Below are 13,327 nucleotides of genomic sequence, written 5' to 3'. Positions count from 1 at the left end.
GGGGACGTCGAATAAAGTATGTAATTCGTTATTCGCAACGTTTTTCGAGTTGGGGATTCTTTTCGTTATTTGCCAATTGTCTTGCAACCTCTCACAGAAAACGTGGCTCAAAATAATTAAGGTAAATGTCGTATAATTCTGTTTACGTCGTTTCGTGGTGATAAATAGCAATTATAAATTTTAATAAAAATGTATTTTTAGAGAATTTTCTGGTTGTAACTGAAGGGAGGCTGCTACTAAAAACAATAGAAGTTGAAGGGAGAAGACAAATTCATACAACTACTCTACGAATAAAAATGACTGATTTTTTAATCAATGTACTTGAGAAAATTTCAAATTGACATAGTTAAAGATATTTTCTTCTATTGATGAGCTGTACGCGTGCTTTCCTAAACTTCATTCTTAGTTTATTCATTCCCTGATGTTTTATATGAGAAAAACTTATTTAAGAAGATTAAAGACAGATGTTTGACACATCTTTAGTTTTCAATTTCGATTTAATTCGACGAATCACAGTGGAATTATTCACTGTATTGACTCGAATATGACAAAAATAATCGCGAGGATCTCCAAGAGCTTCCGTTCAAACTCGCAGGAAGTAAGAAAATGGTCGCCTGCATCGTTCACGAGTAATGTTTTATTGAATGTATAATTAGAAGGTAGTATTTACATTGATTCCATTTACCGGGGCGAATGACAGTAATGGTCAAGGGACCGGATATCGCCGAGAAATCTCCGACGGTCCTTTATCGATCGACACGATCTGTCTTCGACAGCTCCAACAATCGTCCGCTCGTCAAAAACCAATCATCCGGACACCGTCGGAGATCAATCGGTACGAAAAGAAATCATCTCGAGGTCGAGCGATCGTCTTACAAGATCCGAAGGTACCATACATCCACGAAAGAAAGCGAGAAGAGTCTATGTCCGCGTGACGGTTTCGACGTCGGTCATCCGACAACGAGATCCACGCGGCAACTTACACGCTACATGTATGTGTACATACATAAATGTATACGTGCTTCTCGCGTACGCAACGAATATCTGTATATATGTGTGTGTATATGCATTTATATACGTATATTTATGTATTTATATATGTATAACGCACATTACGAAGGAAACGGTTATCGCGCACACCGAGGGACGCTAACCTCTTCCTGTCCCTTCACGGTAGAATGTGGGACAGAGAACACGAGTTGTTCTACGTGTTCGTGTCTCTTCCTTCGTCCAAGGTTAGCGACGTATCCTCACCACCGTCGAGTCCTACGTCAATTCCAAAACTGGGGATAACGGTCGATTGCGAGCACGTGAATCGGGACATCACTGGAAATCGAGAGACGATCTCCCGAGCAGCGTACAAGATCAACGAACAAGGTTCACAGTTACTCTACACTGGCTGGAGCACTAGTCTTGCGGTACACACGAGGTGCATTCGTTACTTTCGCGGGTTTCAATCGTCGCACGCGCACACAGGGACAGAAATCACTGTTGTTCCTCTGGTCGATCTTCTTGTTAGGTCGATCCGAGGAAAGGCTGCAAGGTCGAGCGTCGATCCCTGGATCGTCGGAGTCGTTCTGGCGGAAGATGGCGGATCGGGTTGCTAACGCAGCCACTCCCGTAACTTCGACGGTGATTCACGTCGGGTAAAGGCTGGTGAAACTCGGTATCCTCCAGCTGACGACCGCCAGGAGGGACGCCAGAAAGTTGCTCGCCAAAATTGCGGGGCTAAGGTTCCGTCTGTCGCCACCGTGCATCGCCGCCGGTTTCTCCTCCTCTGAAACCAGATTAGAAACTCCGACTTTATTACAGCGGGAAGAGCCTCTCTTCTCCGCCTCTATCAGCCCCGCTCGTTACGGAGGAGAGGGGGGAAAGGAGGCACTCGCACAAGACCGGTAAAGTAGCCCCGAGGGCAAACTACCACGCGACGTTTTAAACGAGCACGACCAGTTGGACACTGCACGGCGAACCTTGGGACCAGACTGGTCTATTTTACTTCTGTGGCCTGACTCTTTCGCCAACGATCGTCCACCTTCGCAGTCCGATCACGCGCCTCGCGATCTACGGAATCCACGTGACCGGACCGCGGTTAAACTCGTCGTTCACCCCCCGTCTATCCGGATATCTATTAAACGGGCATCCCGGCTTTATGGGGCGAAAGATCGATCTTTCTTTAGTATCTCTGACGGGTCTTATTGTTTAGGGGACGCGTCCGTGTGAAACGACGCAGACGCGAAGACAGAATCGGTTGTGTGCACGTGTGATGCCAAGTAAAATCTTTTGGTATATTGATTCTTGAAGTAATTTATAAGTTATAAGTTATAAGTAGACTGCGGATCTTTATGCATTTATGGCATCTGAAGATTTACTAATAATGCGGAAACTTAAAATTCGATAGAATTTGGTACGATTTTTACTTGTTCCAGATCTACAAAGGCCACTATCACTGAAAATAAGATTTCATTTAATTCCACTTTCTTAAAATTTGACTAGAAAAATTGAAAATTGCGTAAAAATCCGCAGTCTAGTTATAAGTTACTACATTATAAGTTATTTGCAGGATTACGTAGAAATACGCAGAAAAAGACGAAGATGATATGAAAAGAAATTTTAGTAATTATACAGAAATGGGCACACCTCACTGATTTATAAGACCTAGAAAAATGTTGTCAAATAATCCAGTATTTTATACCTACTCGGAAACTGTGCACGACAAAAATCCACTTTCCGACCGGAGGGTAGTTTTAAATTTCTGAAATATCGACAACTTCTTCAGGAGTTCAAAGGTTTTGTTTCCTTTTATACCGGGTGCTGTGGCTTGATAGCGTGTCATATTCGAGGTCAAAACGCTTTTGATAGAGAAGCAAGGCTGGCGAAAATATGAAAAGACTAGGGGACACAGAGCGAAAATTGAAATATCTAAAGAGGCAAATATTATTCTGTTCAGCGTCTACCGTTTAATATTTTCATTCAGATTCGATGCAGATAAATTATTTGCATACATTCAAGATTATTTCAAAACACATACTTTAGGAGTGAAGTTTACCCCTTAGACATCTTCGTTAACCTTTAAAATGGCGGTTGTTTCGCCGACTTTGAGTGAGAACTTGAAGATTGAGCAAATTTTACCATTTGTGAATCAGTCGATAAAATTTCTAAAAAATGATTAAATCTTATTCATTCTCGTAGAAGGTAGCATAACTGTGATAGGTCCGACAAGTAGTATAGAATCGTCTAATACAAATATCATATGATAAAAAAGTCGAACACGTTGCCCATCGACATGCGTGTTTATACAGACCCTGTGTGTCAAGCTCTATCGGATAGGCAGCGTATGATCTCGTCTGATCGGCCGTGTAATACGACACCACGATTGATCGTACAAGTAGTATAGATTGACTTGTAACTAGTAAAGTGCAGTCCATTAATCGCCTATTCTAGTATCGCGCGATTCCAAGCAATAGAGGTCCGGTTAAGGAAAAAGTATTGGCCGGTTCTTAGGCGAGTGGAACATTAAAGCTTCGCCACACGCGTGCAGCGTATCTTGATGATCAATCGCTGACGGAATACATTGCGCGGCAGCCTCGTGGATTATTAATTACGTTTAAAAAGAAGAAAAATGAAACAGCCACATTGGAATGCATTTATGCAAGGGTATTACCGCGCTGGGGATACAACCGGAAAATAACTGTGATTCCTCGTGAAAAATGGACCGGAAAATCTGTCCCGCGAGAATCAATTTCGCCGTCGTTTTTCTCATTTCGTACGCCGCGATCTAAAGACAAAGGTCATTCTGATGACCTTGACCACATATTTCAACGTTATCAGAATTGTTGAGGTGTACACTTTTCTGTATAATTACTAGACTGCGGATTTTATGCATTTATGACAAAAATGAGTAGGTGTAATTCTAAACAATAAACAGATTAAAAGAGTTTAACAGTGTCGATATACCATTTTTACCGTATGAAAGTTGTTAATGAGCAAAATAAATGTTTACTTAGCTGCTGTAGATTGCAATTGACGTATCAAAATTTTATTTTGCATAAAAATAAACAGTCTAATAATTACCAATCATCCTCAACTTTTCCCTAAAGTTGTTCAGAGTAATGACTTTGACAACATATTTCAAGATCATTAAAATCGTCTGCATCGATTGCAAGAAATAGAAACGAAGTTGAATGTTATTTCTTCCCTTAATGATTTTAACAAAGGAGGAATCATTAAAAATATTTCAACAATTTTGAATTTCATCTACTCAATTTTACTATAAATGCATAAAGATCCGCAGTCTAATAATTACCAAAAGAAATTGTAAAGCAATGTATTTAATACTGCTCGCTACGATCGACAAGTTTTCTTTAGCAAGAAGTCGCGTTTGTTTATCGTGACTTAAAATTCAGATATTTCATATGCAACAACCTGCCATAATCTTGCCCATCAGCGTGTAAAAGGCGGATCGATTCTCACCTTCGATCACATGAACGACCACGTACGAGGACCTCGCGTTGCTCGGGTCGCACGTGTAATTCCCGCCGTGCACCGGCTTCGTTTTGTTCACCATTAGGATCGATCCGTTCTTCGTTAGCTCGACTTTCACGCCCGGCTCCTCGTCGTAATTGATCATGCGACCCTGACGATACCAGAAGACGTACTGCGGCGACTCAGCCGCCGCCATCAGTTGACACTCCAGCCGAAGACTCGAGCCCTGCTTCACATGCAAATCAGGTGCGCCAGGTATGACCGAGTATGCCTCCGTGATTCGTAAGCGGACGAAATGCCGTTGCACTGGATGCGACGTAATCTGAAATACCGAACACCCTAATTACTCCGTAGAATGTCACGGTCGACAAGGATCGCGTGGTTCTGATGATTTTCGAAGACGAACGAGCGGGTGCTCGAAATGATAGAGCACACGAAATTGACGATACTTTTAGAATATGTATAATTAATACAGATCTACAAAATGTATTTTTTAAATTTTCAATATTGGCCCCCATAAAAAAGTTGCAAACAACTTCTAGAATTTTCTCTGTAATCCCGACCAATTGCAACTTTTTCAAAAATCTTTTTTCACGTCTTGTATAGTAAACTAACTGCTCTAACTTCTCAAAAAATATCTAATTCGTATGATCGAATATCTATGGTTCACTGTACGTATTAACAATTATTTGATCTGGTGTCTAATAGAAGAGTGTACGTTACAATTCACGGAATTTATGGGCAATCCTGACAAACAATTTGTTGCACAATGTATTCATGAAAGGATCGGCTGGTGTAATAAACGAAATTTCTCACAGTGGAATAAGGTCGTATGTTCCAGCACATACGTTGAGCGACAAATTGTTTTTACATCCACCTATAAATTTCACGAAACGTAACATACAACCTTCTGCTAGACATCCATTTATTTCTTGAACACTGATAAGAGCAGAAACTTCGTTACGGCTGAAACTGACCCAGTGTTTCCTGCCACATTCGTTATCGAAGCATTCATAGTCCGTCGCAACATGCTTTCTGAGGTTAACTCCATTTAAAGTCGCTGTCACGCTTCATGTAACAATACTACGTACATTACGGAATATGGTCACGGGGTGTCATTAATCAAACGTAAGTAGTATGGCCCTACCATTAATCAGACAAGCAATAAAAGTCCGTTTTCAATCAGGCAAGTGGCACAAGGCCCGTCATACATCAAACATAAGGCTCGAAACAATGACTGAGATCGCAACGAGTACCCACAAGTCCATATTTCAAAGGAATATTCAGTCAATTCCATTCTTTCTGTGTACAGTGACTACCACTAATATTCGGACAGTCTTAAAAAGGCGATAATATTTTTCATAGTCGACCATACAACTTGGAGTTCTTTGAGAAGTTAGAACAATTAGTTTGCTACATCACGTGAAAAAAATTTTTGAAAAAAAGGTAGAAGTTCCAGAGAATACACTAAAACTTGTATTTTATAACTTTTTAAAGTGGGCCTATACTGAAAATTTAAAAAGTGTTGTGACAGTTGTTAGATACAACTTTCAATATTTTCTCAAATTTTCACGTCATGTAGTAAACTAATTGTTTGAACTATTCATAAGAATTCAAGACGTATGGTCGAATGTTACAAAAGTTATTGTGTTTTCCAGAGTGTCCGAATATTAATGGGAGTCACCGTATACGTAATTTTCATTCGAAGCAGTTCGCTAATTAGGCGGGTCTCGTTCGTCAGCTAACAGAGCCAACGAGATGTGAATCAACATAGAATTTTGCTGAATCATTGTTTCAACGGAACGAATCATTGTTACCCAATTTGAGGCGGAATACGAGACCTGACCACGTACCTGACCGGAAACACGAAAATGACCTTAAACAAAGGTCGGACTGCCATATTTCATGACGAGCACAATGTCTAAGCGGTTAGCATTTAATGTAGCGAATAATGCCGAGCATTAAACACATCTATGAACTTTCTTGACCTTATGCGTCCATTGTTGCGCGTTCTATCCAGTTGGCCGTTGGCATTTCGGCTGATATTTCGTCCCGGTGTGGTAATGTATTATGGCCGATGTAATTAAATGGCGACCAGGCGATATTAATGGTCAGCGAACGTTTTATACGGGCTATCTGTTCTCATTTTGTTTCCCGCTATTGTCCACGCGCAGAAAGAAATGCTTCATAAAAGTCGTCGGAAAATTCAGCCGTAAATTTCGGACACGGCCGCGAATAAATGGACGAACGGGTGCAGCATGATGTGCTCTTGTGAGAAAGGAACGCGGATTTTAATATATGCGGGTGCATCGGCCGCGGTGCATACCTGACACTCGTAGATGCCTGCATCTTCGATGGTTACCGCTCGTATCTGTAGCGTCCAATCAGTACTCGAATGGATCACGACAAATCGTTTGTCGACCGAGTGGGTGTTCATGCCGACTGTTAGCAGCTGCCTGTCTTTCACCCATGTGATCTGCAACACGAGACAAACAATATGATCTTGGTATACTCACTTTCTTGGTATAGAAAAATCGTGGGTAAATCAGATAGGGCGTAAAAATATCTGGATGATTCTCTTTACTTTCAACAGTAAACCTACAGAGCCTTAAAAGTATTGAGTTGTTCTGAAAGTCTCCGCCGTTTTTCAATTATTCTTATAAACCTTTATTATTATAGATTTTCTGAATGATGGCACTTTCGCCAATACTTGTATCTATTCACCATGAACATAGGCTCAATCGTTTTTGTTTGGCGTCAATGGAAACGTGGAGAACGAAAAAGTGCATTTTCGCCATTTAATGCTTTTCTACTACAGAAAAGGCAAGAATGCTGTTCAAGTTACGGAAAAGATATGTGCTGTTTAGAGTAGGAAAGTGAAACTGTTGTCAAATAAAATGGTGCATATATTACTAAATAACTTGATTGTTAGTACAATTTTTGTTATTTACAATTTAATCAAAAAATCGGCGGAGACTTTCCGAATAACCAAATAACTGGAACACATATTCTCTTATAAAAATTACAAGATCGATTTTGTTTAGACTTTGTGCGGCTCCTATTGTAACGCGTGCTCTACTAAAGATATCTATACAATCATTTCATATGAAATGATTTTTATTATTTCAATAATTGTAAAATAAAAAATCTAGAACCGGTCATTTTGACCGGTTGGTTTAGCGTTAACTATATCGATATTTTCGCGATCGAAGGTCACTTCAAAATGATGGTCGTTCAACTCATCTTGGCGGCGATTATCACATTGCGATGTAAAAAATACATCCTAATATGCAAGAAAATGTGATGATCTTGAAAGAACCGTTAAAGCGACCTTCACAAGATTTTTTCATCACCATCAGATGCACGTTTCAGATTAAGACCATGTTAACCTATTTAGACATTTTGTCTTACTTTCGATAGTAACGGATATAATTGAGGCGAGTTAAAATTAACAGCCTGTATATAATTAGCCCTATAGAAAATTTGATCTGTAAAAGGGCTGGCAGAGAAACTGAATATTCGATTAATGGAAGAAGAGCTCCTAGCAGTCGCGATTATTATGCTTCTCTCTTTCTCTCTCTCTCTCTCTCTCTCTCTCTCTCTCTCTGTGTGTGTGTGTGTGGCAAGTCGTAGTCAGGAATGCATGGAAATAAATCATTTATGAATCGTGAACAAAGCGTGTGTAATGAAATAAATAATCCTTCTTGTAGTAATAATGAAGAGATTATTCCAGGGAATTCCCAAGCAATTAATTCAGATTGAAATATCGCGTTGTTTTTGCTTTCTTTCTTTCACAATTTATTAACAACACTTTGAGCACAAAGAAGCGTCTTTGTACAGAATCGGTACAGGTTATTTTAATTAATGCTCGTGCACGGGTTCCGTAATCTGTGTTTCAAAGACTTCCCTTGTGAAGTACGCACGAAATAATGTATAGGTGAAAACGAGTCGCGGTTGGGCGGAGGCGTTAAAAGCATTTACGGTAACAACGTATAGGAAACAGCGTGTATCATATCAGCGAGGGGTGGAGGGGTAAGCCACGCTTGCGTCCAATATCAATTACGGAGGCCATTAGTGCACCCTAATTTCGGGCCAATTTTCATTCCTGACCGTAGTGACCACGAAACTTTACTCAATTTGCCCGACACCCGTCGCTTCCCTGTTCTCCCTGTCCAGTACACTTAAAAATACCTTCATTGTTGCCCGATACACCGACAGAGAAACGTTTTTCGGTCATCCTGTGTGAAGCAATGACAACATTTCTGAATGTATTGTACAATACCGAATGAAAAACAATATTCTAACAAGAGAAGTTTGTTAGTAGGTCGTTGCATATGAAATGACCGATTTCAGAATGCAAATTTTGTGAAGTGTTTTAATCAAGAAAATTGTAATCTGCTACCTAAATCTGGCTTACGTGTAACTCTTTTGTTTACAACCTTGAATTACAGCCATGATATGGGACGCTAATAAATAATAAAAGTTGATTTTAAAGGGAATGATTGCCTTTAAGACTTATATATAACTTAACTATCGGGTCAATTTAAAAATGCTCATTGTGCACACATAAATTATTACTGCATCCGACAGGTTCGAAATATTTGGTCACACGTGGTGTACATTCCTAATTCAAAGGACTATTTCCAACCCTTCGAACGATTCCAGGTAGACAAAAATATGTGATGAATATTTTGGCGAGCACTATGCCGTACTAAAAGCGTACAAAACTCGACATTTGTCACTTGCCCGACTTCTCTGGTTAAATAAAAAAAATATCAACGAACCGACGGTAGTATTTATTCATCTTATCTAGCTTAACGTTTGCTAGCTTTATGTACATGTACACCGTACTTCAAAGTTACATTACCAAAACAAAAAATTTTTAAAACGCATAGAAAAGCAGATCCACATTTTGAAGTTGTTGAAGCAGTAAAACCATTCCGGTCATTCGTCGTAATCTGAATTAATTACATGCCTTTAAACGGCGGAAATACGAGATATTCGAGAAGTTTTTTTAATATATAAAATTACGTTCGTTTAACAGAGACCGCATCAAGTGAAAAATGTGCGCGCGTATATGTTGTTTGATAAAAATTGCTGAACTAAATTTATTCAAATTTCTCGTAATTTTTATGACAAGCTTTAACGAAGTGATGTATTTAATAATATCCAATGGAAGCATCCCTGTAATTTCGATACTAATAGAATAAAAAATGTAAAAATTTCGAGATTTTACTTGACATTTGGAACACTTTTAAAAATGACATCATAGAATTTATATAGATTTTTATTATAATATGTGCTTGGATACAAAAATTTCAACTATTGTAAAATAAAAACCGAGTGGTTCAGTGTTAAATATCAGAAAAGTGAAAAATGTAAGAACAAAACTTCGATTGTATTGAAGACCTAGACCGGAACCTTCCGTTAAGAACTTGAACAATCGTGTGATGCTCAAAGCGGCAGCGAAGGGAACTCGCAATTTACGTTTGCTCGTGTTGGATGTGCTCTTCGACTAGCTGACTCCGATATCTTGCTGAAGGCTCGATAATCGACGTACCAATCAAGACTCGACACGGTTGCAATCAATCAATCCATTCTTGGTTCGCGGAACGTTTACAATGACCTGTTTTAATGCTCAGCCCGCGTTCTAATTACTGCGATTCTATCTAATATGTCTGAAGGGAACCGGTTACCGAGGTATGATACTCGAGAATCCACCGAGCACCGTAATCCCGGAGGTTTCCTATAATCCTGGGTTCCACGTGAAAAGGACCTACCTTCTAGACCCGTCGTTGTCTAATAGCAAATCCAATATTTCGACCGGGTGTTCGCGCGTGTCTCCGTGTCTGTGTGTCTGTACGCGAACGGTTCTCGCACACTGTTCCGCCTACACCTCGGAACGCTACGAGTTATCGAGGACTCGAGTTTTCCTCGATCAGCAAGAAGTTAACCGCGAACTTTGTCCTTGTCCTGTCGAACACATCCGACGCCGGGCAGCAAAGACAAAGGCGAACTCCCGACGTTTACCCTGATCACTTTGACTGGCAGCGGCGTGCTGGATAATTTGCGAATTTCGAGTAAATGATACTCTCCGCCGTTCCAGAATGCTCTGTCCAATATTCAAATATCTATCCCTCAACTTCAAAACATTGTGGTGGCCGTGGAATGTACTTCGGTTTTCCGAATTTTGTAAATTCGAACAAATAAGAATTTTTATGGGTACTAGTCTGGGTAATGAAGCTGTTATATTGACATTTTATAGTGAACACTGATATACTTCGGCGATTCGAATTAGGACATAAAGCTGTAAAAGCTCCTTGAAGTAAAGCCTGCGGCGACGACACAGCTGGTGAACACACAAGACGGTCGTTGGTTTAAGAAATTTCGTTTAGGTGACACAGGCTTCAGGGATCAAGAAAGCAAGGGTGTAAACTTCCCTCGAGTCTTCGGAGCCTGTGTCCACACTAACACTATCCGACAGGTAAAAATGACCCACTTCAGAGAATTTTTCTTTTACTATAATAATAATTCTATCAAGTACAAGTCTATCTTAACCTTTCATTCTTCATCACTCTCATTCCCATTATTTCCTCTTTCTACTATCTACGTATATTAAGTATCTACATAATTACTTGTTGCACCTCTTTAGTCCTTAGTTTTCATATTCCCCTGTCCCTTCATTGCGATACCCTTACCTCTTTGTTCTTTTTTTCTTTCCTAATGCAGTTTCCTTAACCAAACATCCACCCTCTGTTTCTTTTTCTTTTACTAAAGTAACCAGAATTAATATTATTTTACATGTAAAAACATCGTAACGTCGAACACAATATTACGCAGCGATAATGTAGCAAAGAATTTCAAGATTGCTTTGTTTTTCAGTGCCGTTAATCGAAACTCCAGTTGGCATGTAACGGAAAGAAGACGTAAAGAGTAAATGAGGGGTATAAGTCATTCATGACATACATAAATAGTGTAGAGCGTTCCGCGAACATGCGAGGAATAAGACTGTTTCTAACGACATGCATCAGGCTGCAGTTTATAAGTCGACACGTAGTATAGGTCACCTTGTGGCTGAACAAACATTATCACGAACAAGTGGTGCAGACCAGTTTCTACAGAAATGAAAGAATGTGTAGACGTTTCTCAAAACAAAATGTAAACATAGGCTAATAAAGGGAATCGTTCTATTCCTATAGTCAGGCAAGGAGCAATCAAATCTGTCTCGTCAATCATGCCGATGGATAAGAAACTGCCAATTTACATATAGGAGTTCGAACGAAAATATTGTTTGCTCTGTAACTGTCTCATTTAGTTAATACATGCTTTTGAGGAGAAACAAATTCTTTGGAGTTTTTACGCTGCGTGAAAATAACCAAAATTCTACTTTCCGACTGTCTTATTTAGTCAAAATAATTTTCGTCGGACTTAATACATGCTTTCGAGGAGAAACAAATTCGATGGACTTTTTACACTGCGTAAAAAATGATGAAAATTCTCAATACTCATGTTTGCCACACGACTCTGTCATTGTTAAGGCATCCGATCATGGGATTCGAGTTTACAAAGTGGCGGGTCGCGGATTTCCATAATAAAGAAGTACAAGTCAGCGGCGGGGGAATTTTGGCGGCGTTCTACGAGCCATAATGGCCTCGTCGAACGGGCTTTTAGCTCGGCGAACTAGTTTGTTAAGATCTCGACAAGATACGAAACGCGACCATAACGTTATCCCGTGATCGCTGGGAAGACATTCTCCACAGTTCGCGGCAATTCCCATTCGAGAGATTAAGAATGGAGGATGGGGGGTGTGGGGCGATCGAGGAAGGGGTGGGTGGGGTCTCGGGGAGACGAAGTTAGTGGATGCTGCGGATAGCCGTTTCCAATTAAGCTTCCTCCGGTGTTGGTGAACGTTCTCTTGAAACGCGCTGGTATGTGTGTGTTTGGATCCACATCTGCGTTCGTCGCACGTACGCTTACTCCTCGGGCCGTGGTTCTAGGTGCAGGTAGCACTGCTCCGCGTTATACAAAGTCTTTCTTGCCTGTTCGAGCTTTAATAGCTCCCCTCGGGAATTCCCGGAACATCGGTCGCCCGATTCCCCGTCTAAGAAGACCGATGGCTTGAAACAATGTCAAAGGGAATTAGGGGTCGCGTAATGAAGTCGGCGTTTTAGCCCGCTACGCAATTTACATTTCGCCGAGAGCTTTCATCGATCTGAATATTAACCAGGATCTCGTCCCCAAGATGCTTTAAAGCTCCTCTGGTAATCAGTTTTTAACGGAATTAAGTTCATTGTTCACATTGTTCAACTGCGACAATCGGCGTCGGTACTGTTCTAATCATTCATGCTTATTAATATAGACAGCGGATCTTCACGCAAAAGTTCATTGTTCACATTGTTCAGCTGCGACAATCGGCGTCGGTACTGTTCTAATCATTCATGCTTATTAATATAAACAGCGGATCTTCATGCAAAATAAACATTTTGTACCTGAAGTGCAACAAACTAGAGTGACATAGACATTTATTTTCTCTCTTAATATGTTCAATAGGTTGATAATAATATAAAAGTGTTCTTAAATTCGTCTAATGTTTTTACTGTTTTAAATTACACCTACTCATTTTTGTCATAAATGCATACAATCCGCTGTCTACTTATTAATTGATAGTTGTATGCTTAACCTTCACCCGTCCCTCATTTCACGAACTGAACCTGCCTCCCTCGGTGTCAAATTGACACAGCGGGACAAAAATCATTAAAACAAATCTTCATTAAAAGTCTGACACGATATCATGTAAAATGAAAATAATATTTCTTACTTTAATCGAAACTATTCATGAATACTT

At 40.0% G+C, this 13,327-nt stretch overlaps 1 protein-coding gene across 1 annotated transcript in view; it reads right to left on the bottom strand.

The window, feature by feature from the left end:
* Nucleotides 1–618: 618 nt before the first annotated feature.
* Nucleotides 619–13,327, bottom strand: part of LOC143210176 (zwei Ig domain protein zig-8) — a 113,087-nt gene continuing 100,378 nt past the window's right edge. Inside the window, exons 5-7 of the mRNA XM_076426764.1 lie at nucleotides 6,809–6,958; nucleotides 4,471–4,804; nucleotides 619–1,777 (exon numbers count right to left, since the gene is read on the bottom strand). Coding sequence (XP_076282879.1) covers nucleotides 1,638–1,777; nucleotides 4,471–4,804; nucleotides 6,809–6,958 — 624 coding nt within the window. The 3' untranslated portion in view covers nucleotides 619–1,637. The remainder of the gene's footprint in view (nucleotides 1,778–4,470; nucleotides 4,805–6,808; nucleotides 6,959–13,327) is intronic.

Source organism: Lasioglossum baleicum, chromosome 7 (genome assembly GCF_051020765.1).
Source record: "Lasioglossum baleicum chromosome 7, iyLasBale1, whole genome shotgun sequence".
In the NCBI taxonomy this organism is placed as follows: Eukaryota; Metazoa; Arthropoda; class Insecta; order Hymenoptera; family Halictidae; genus Lasioglossum; species Lasioglossum baleicum.
The sequence above is the reverse complement of the archived record's forward strand: the minus strand, read 5'-3'. Positions and strand labels throughout refer to the sequence as shown.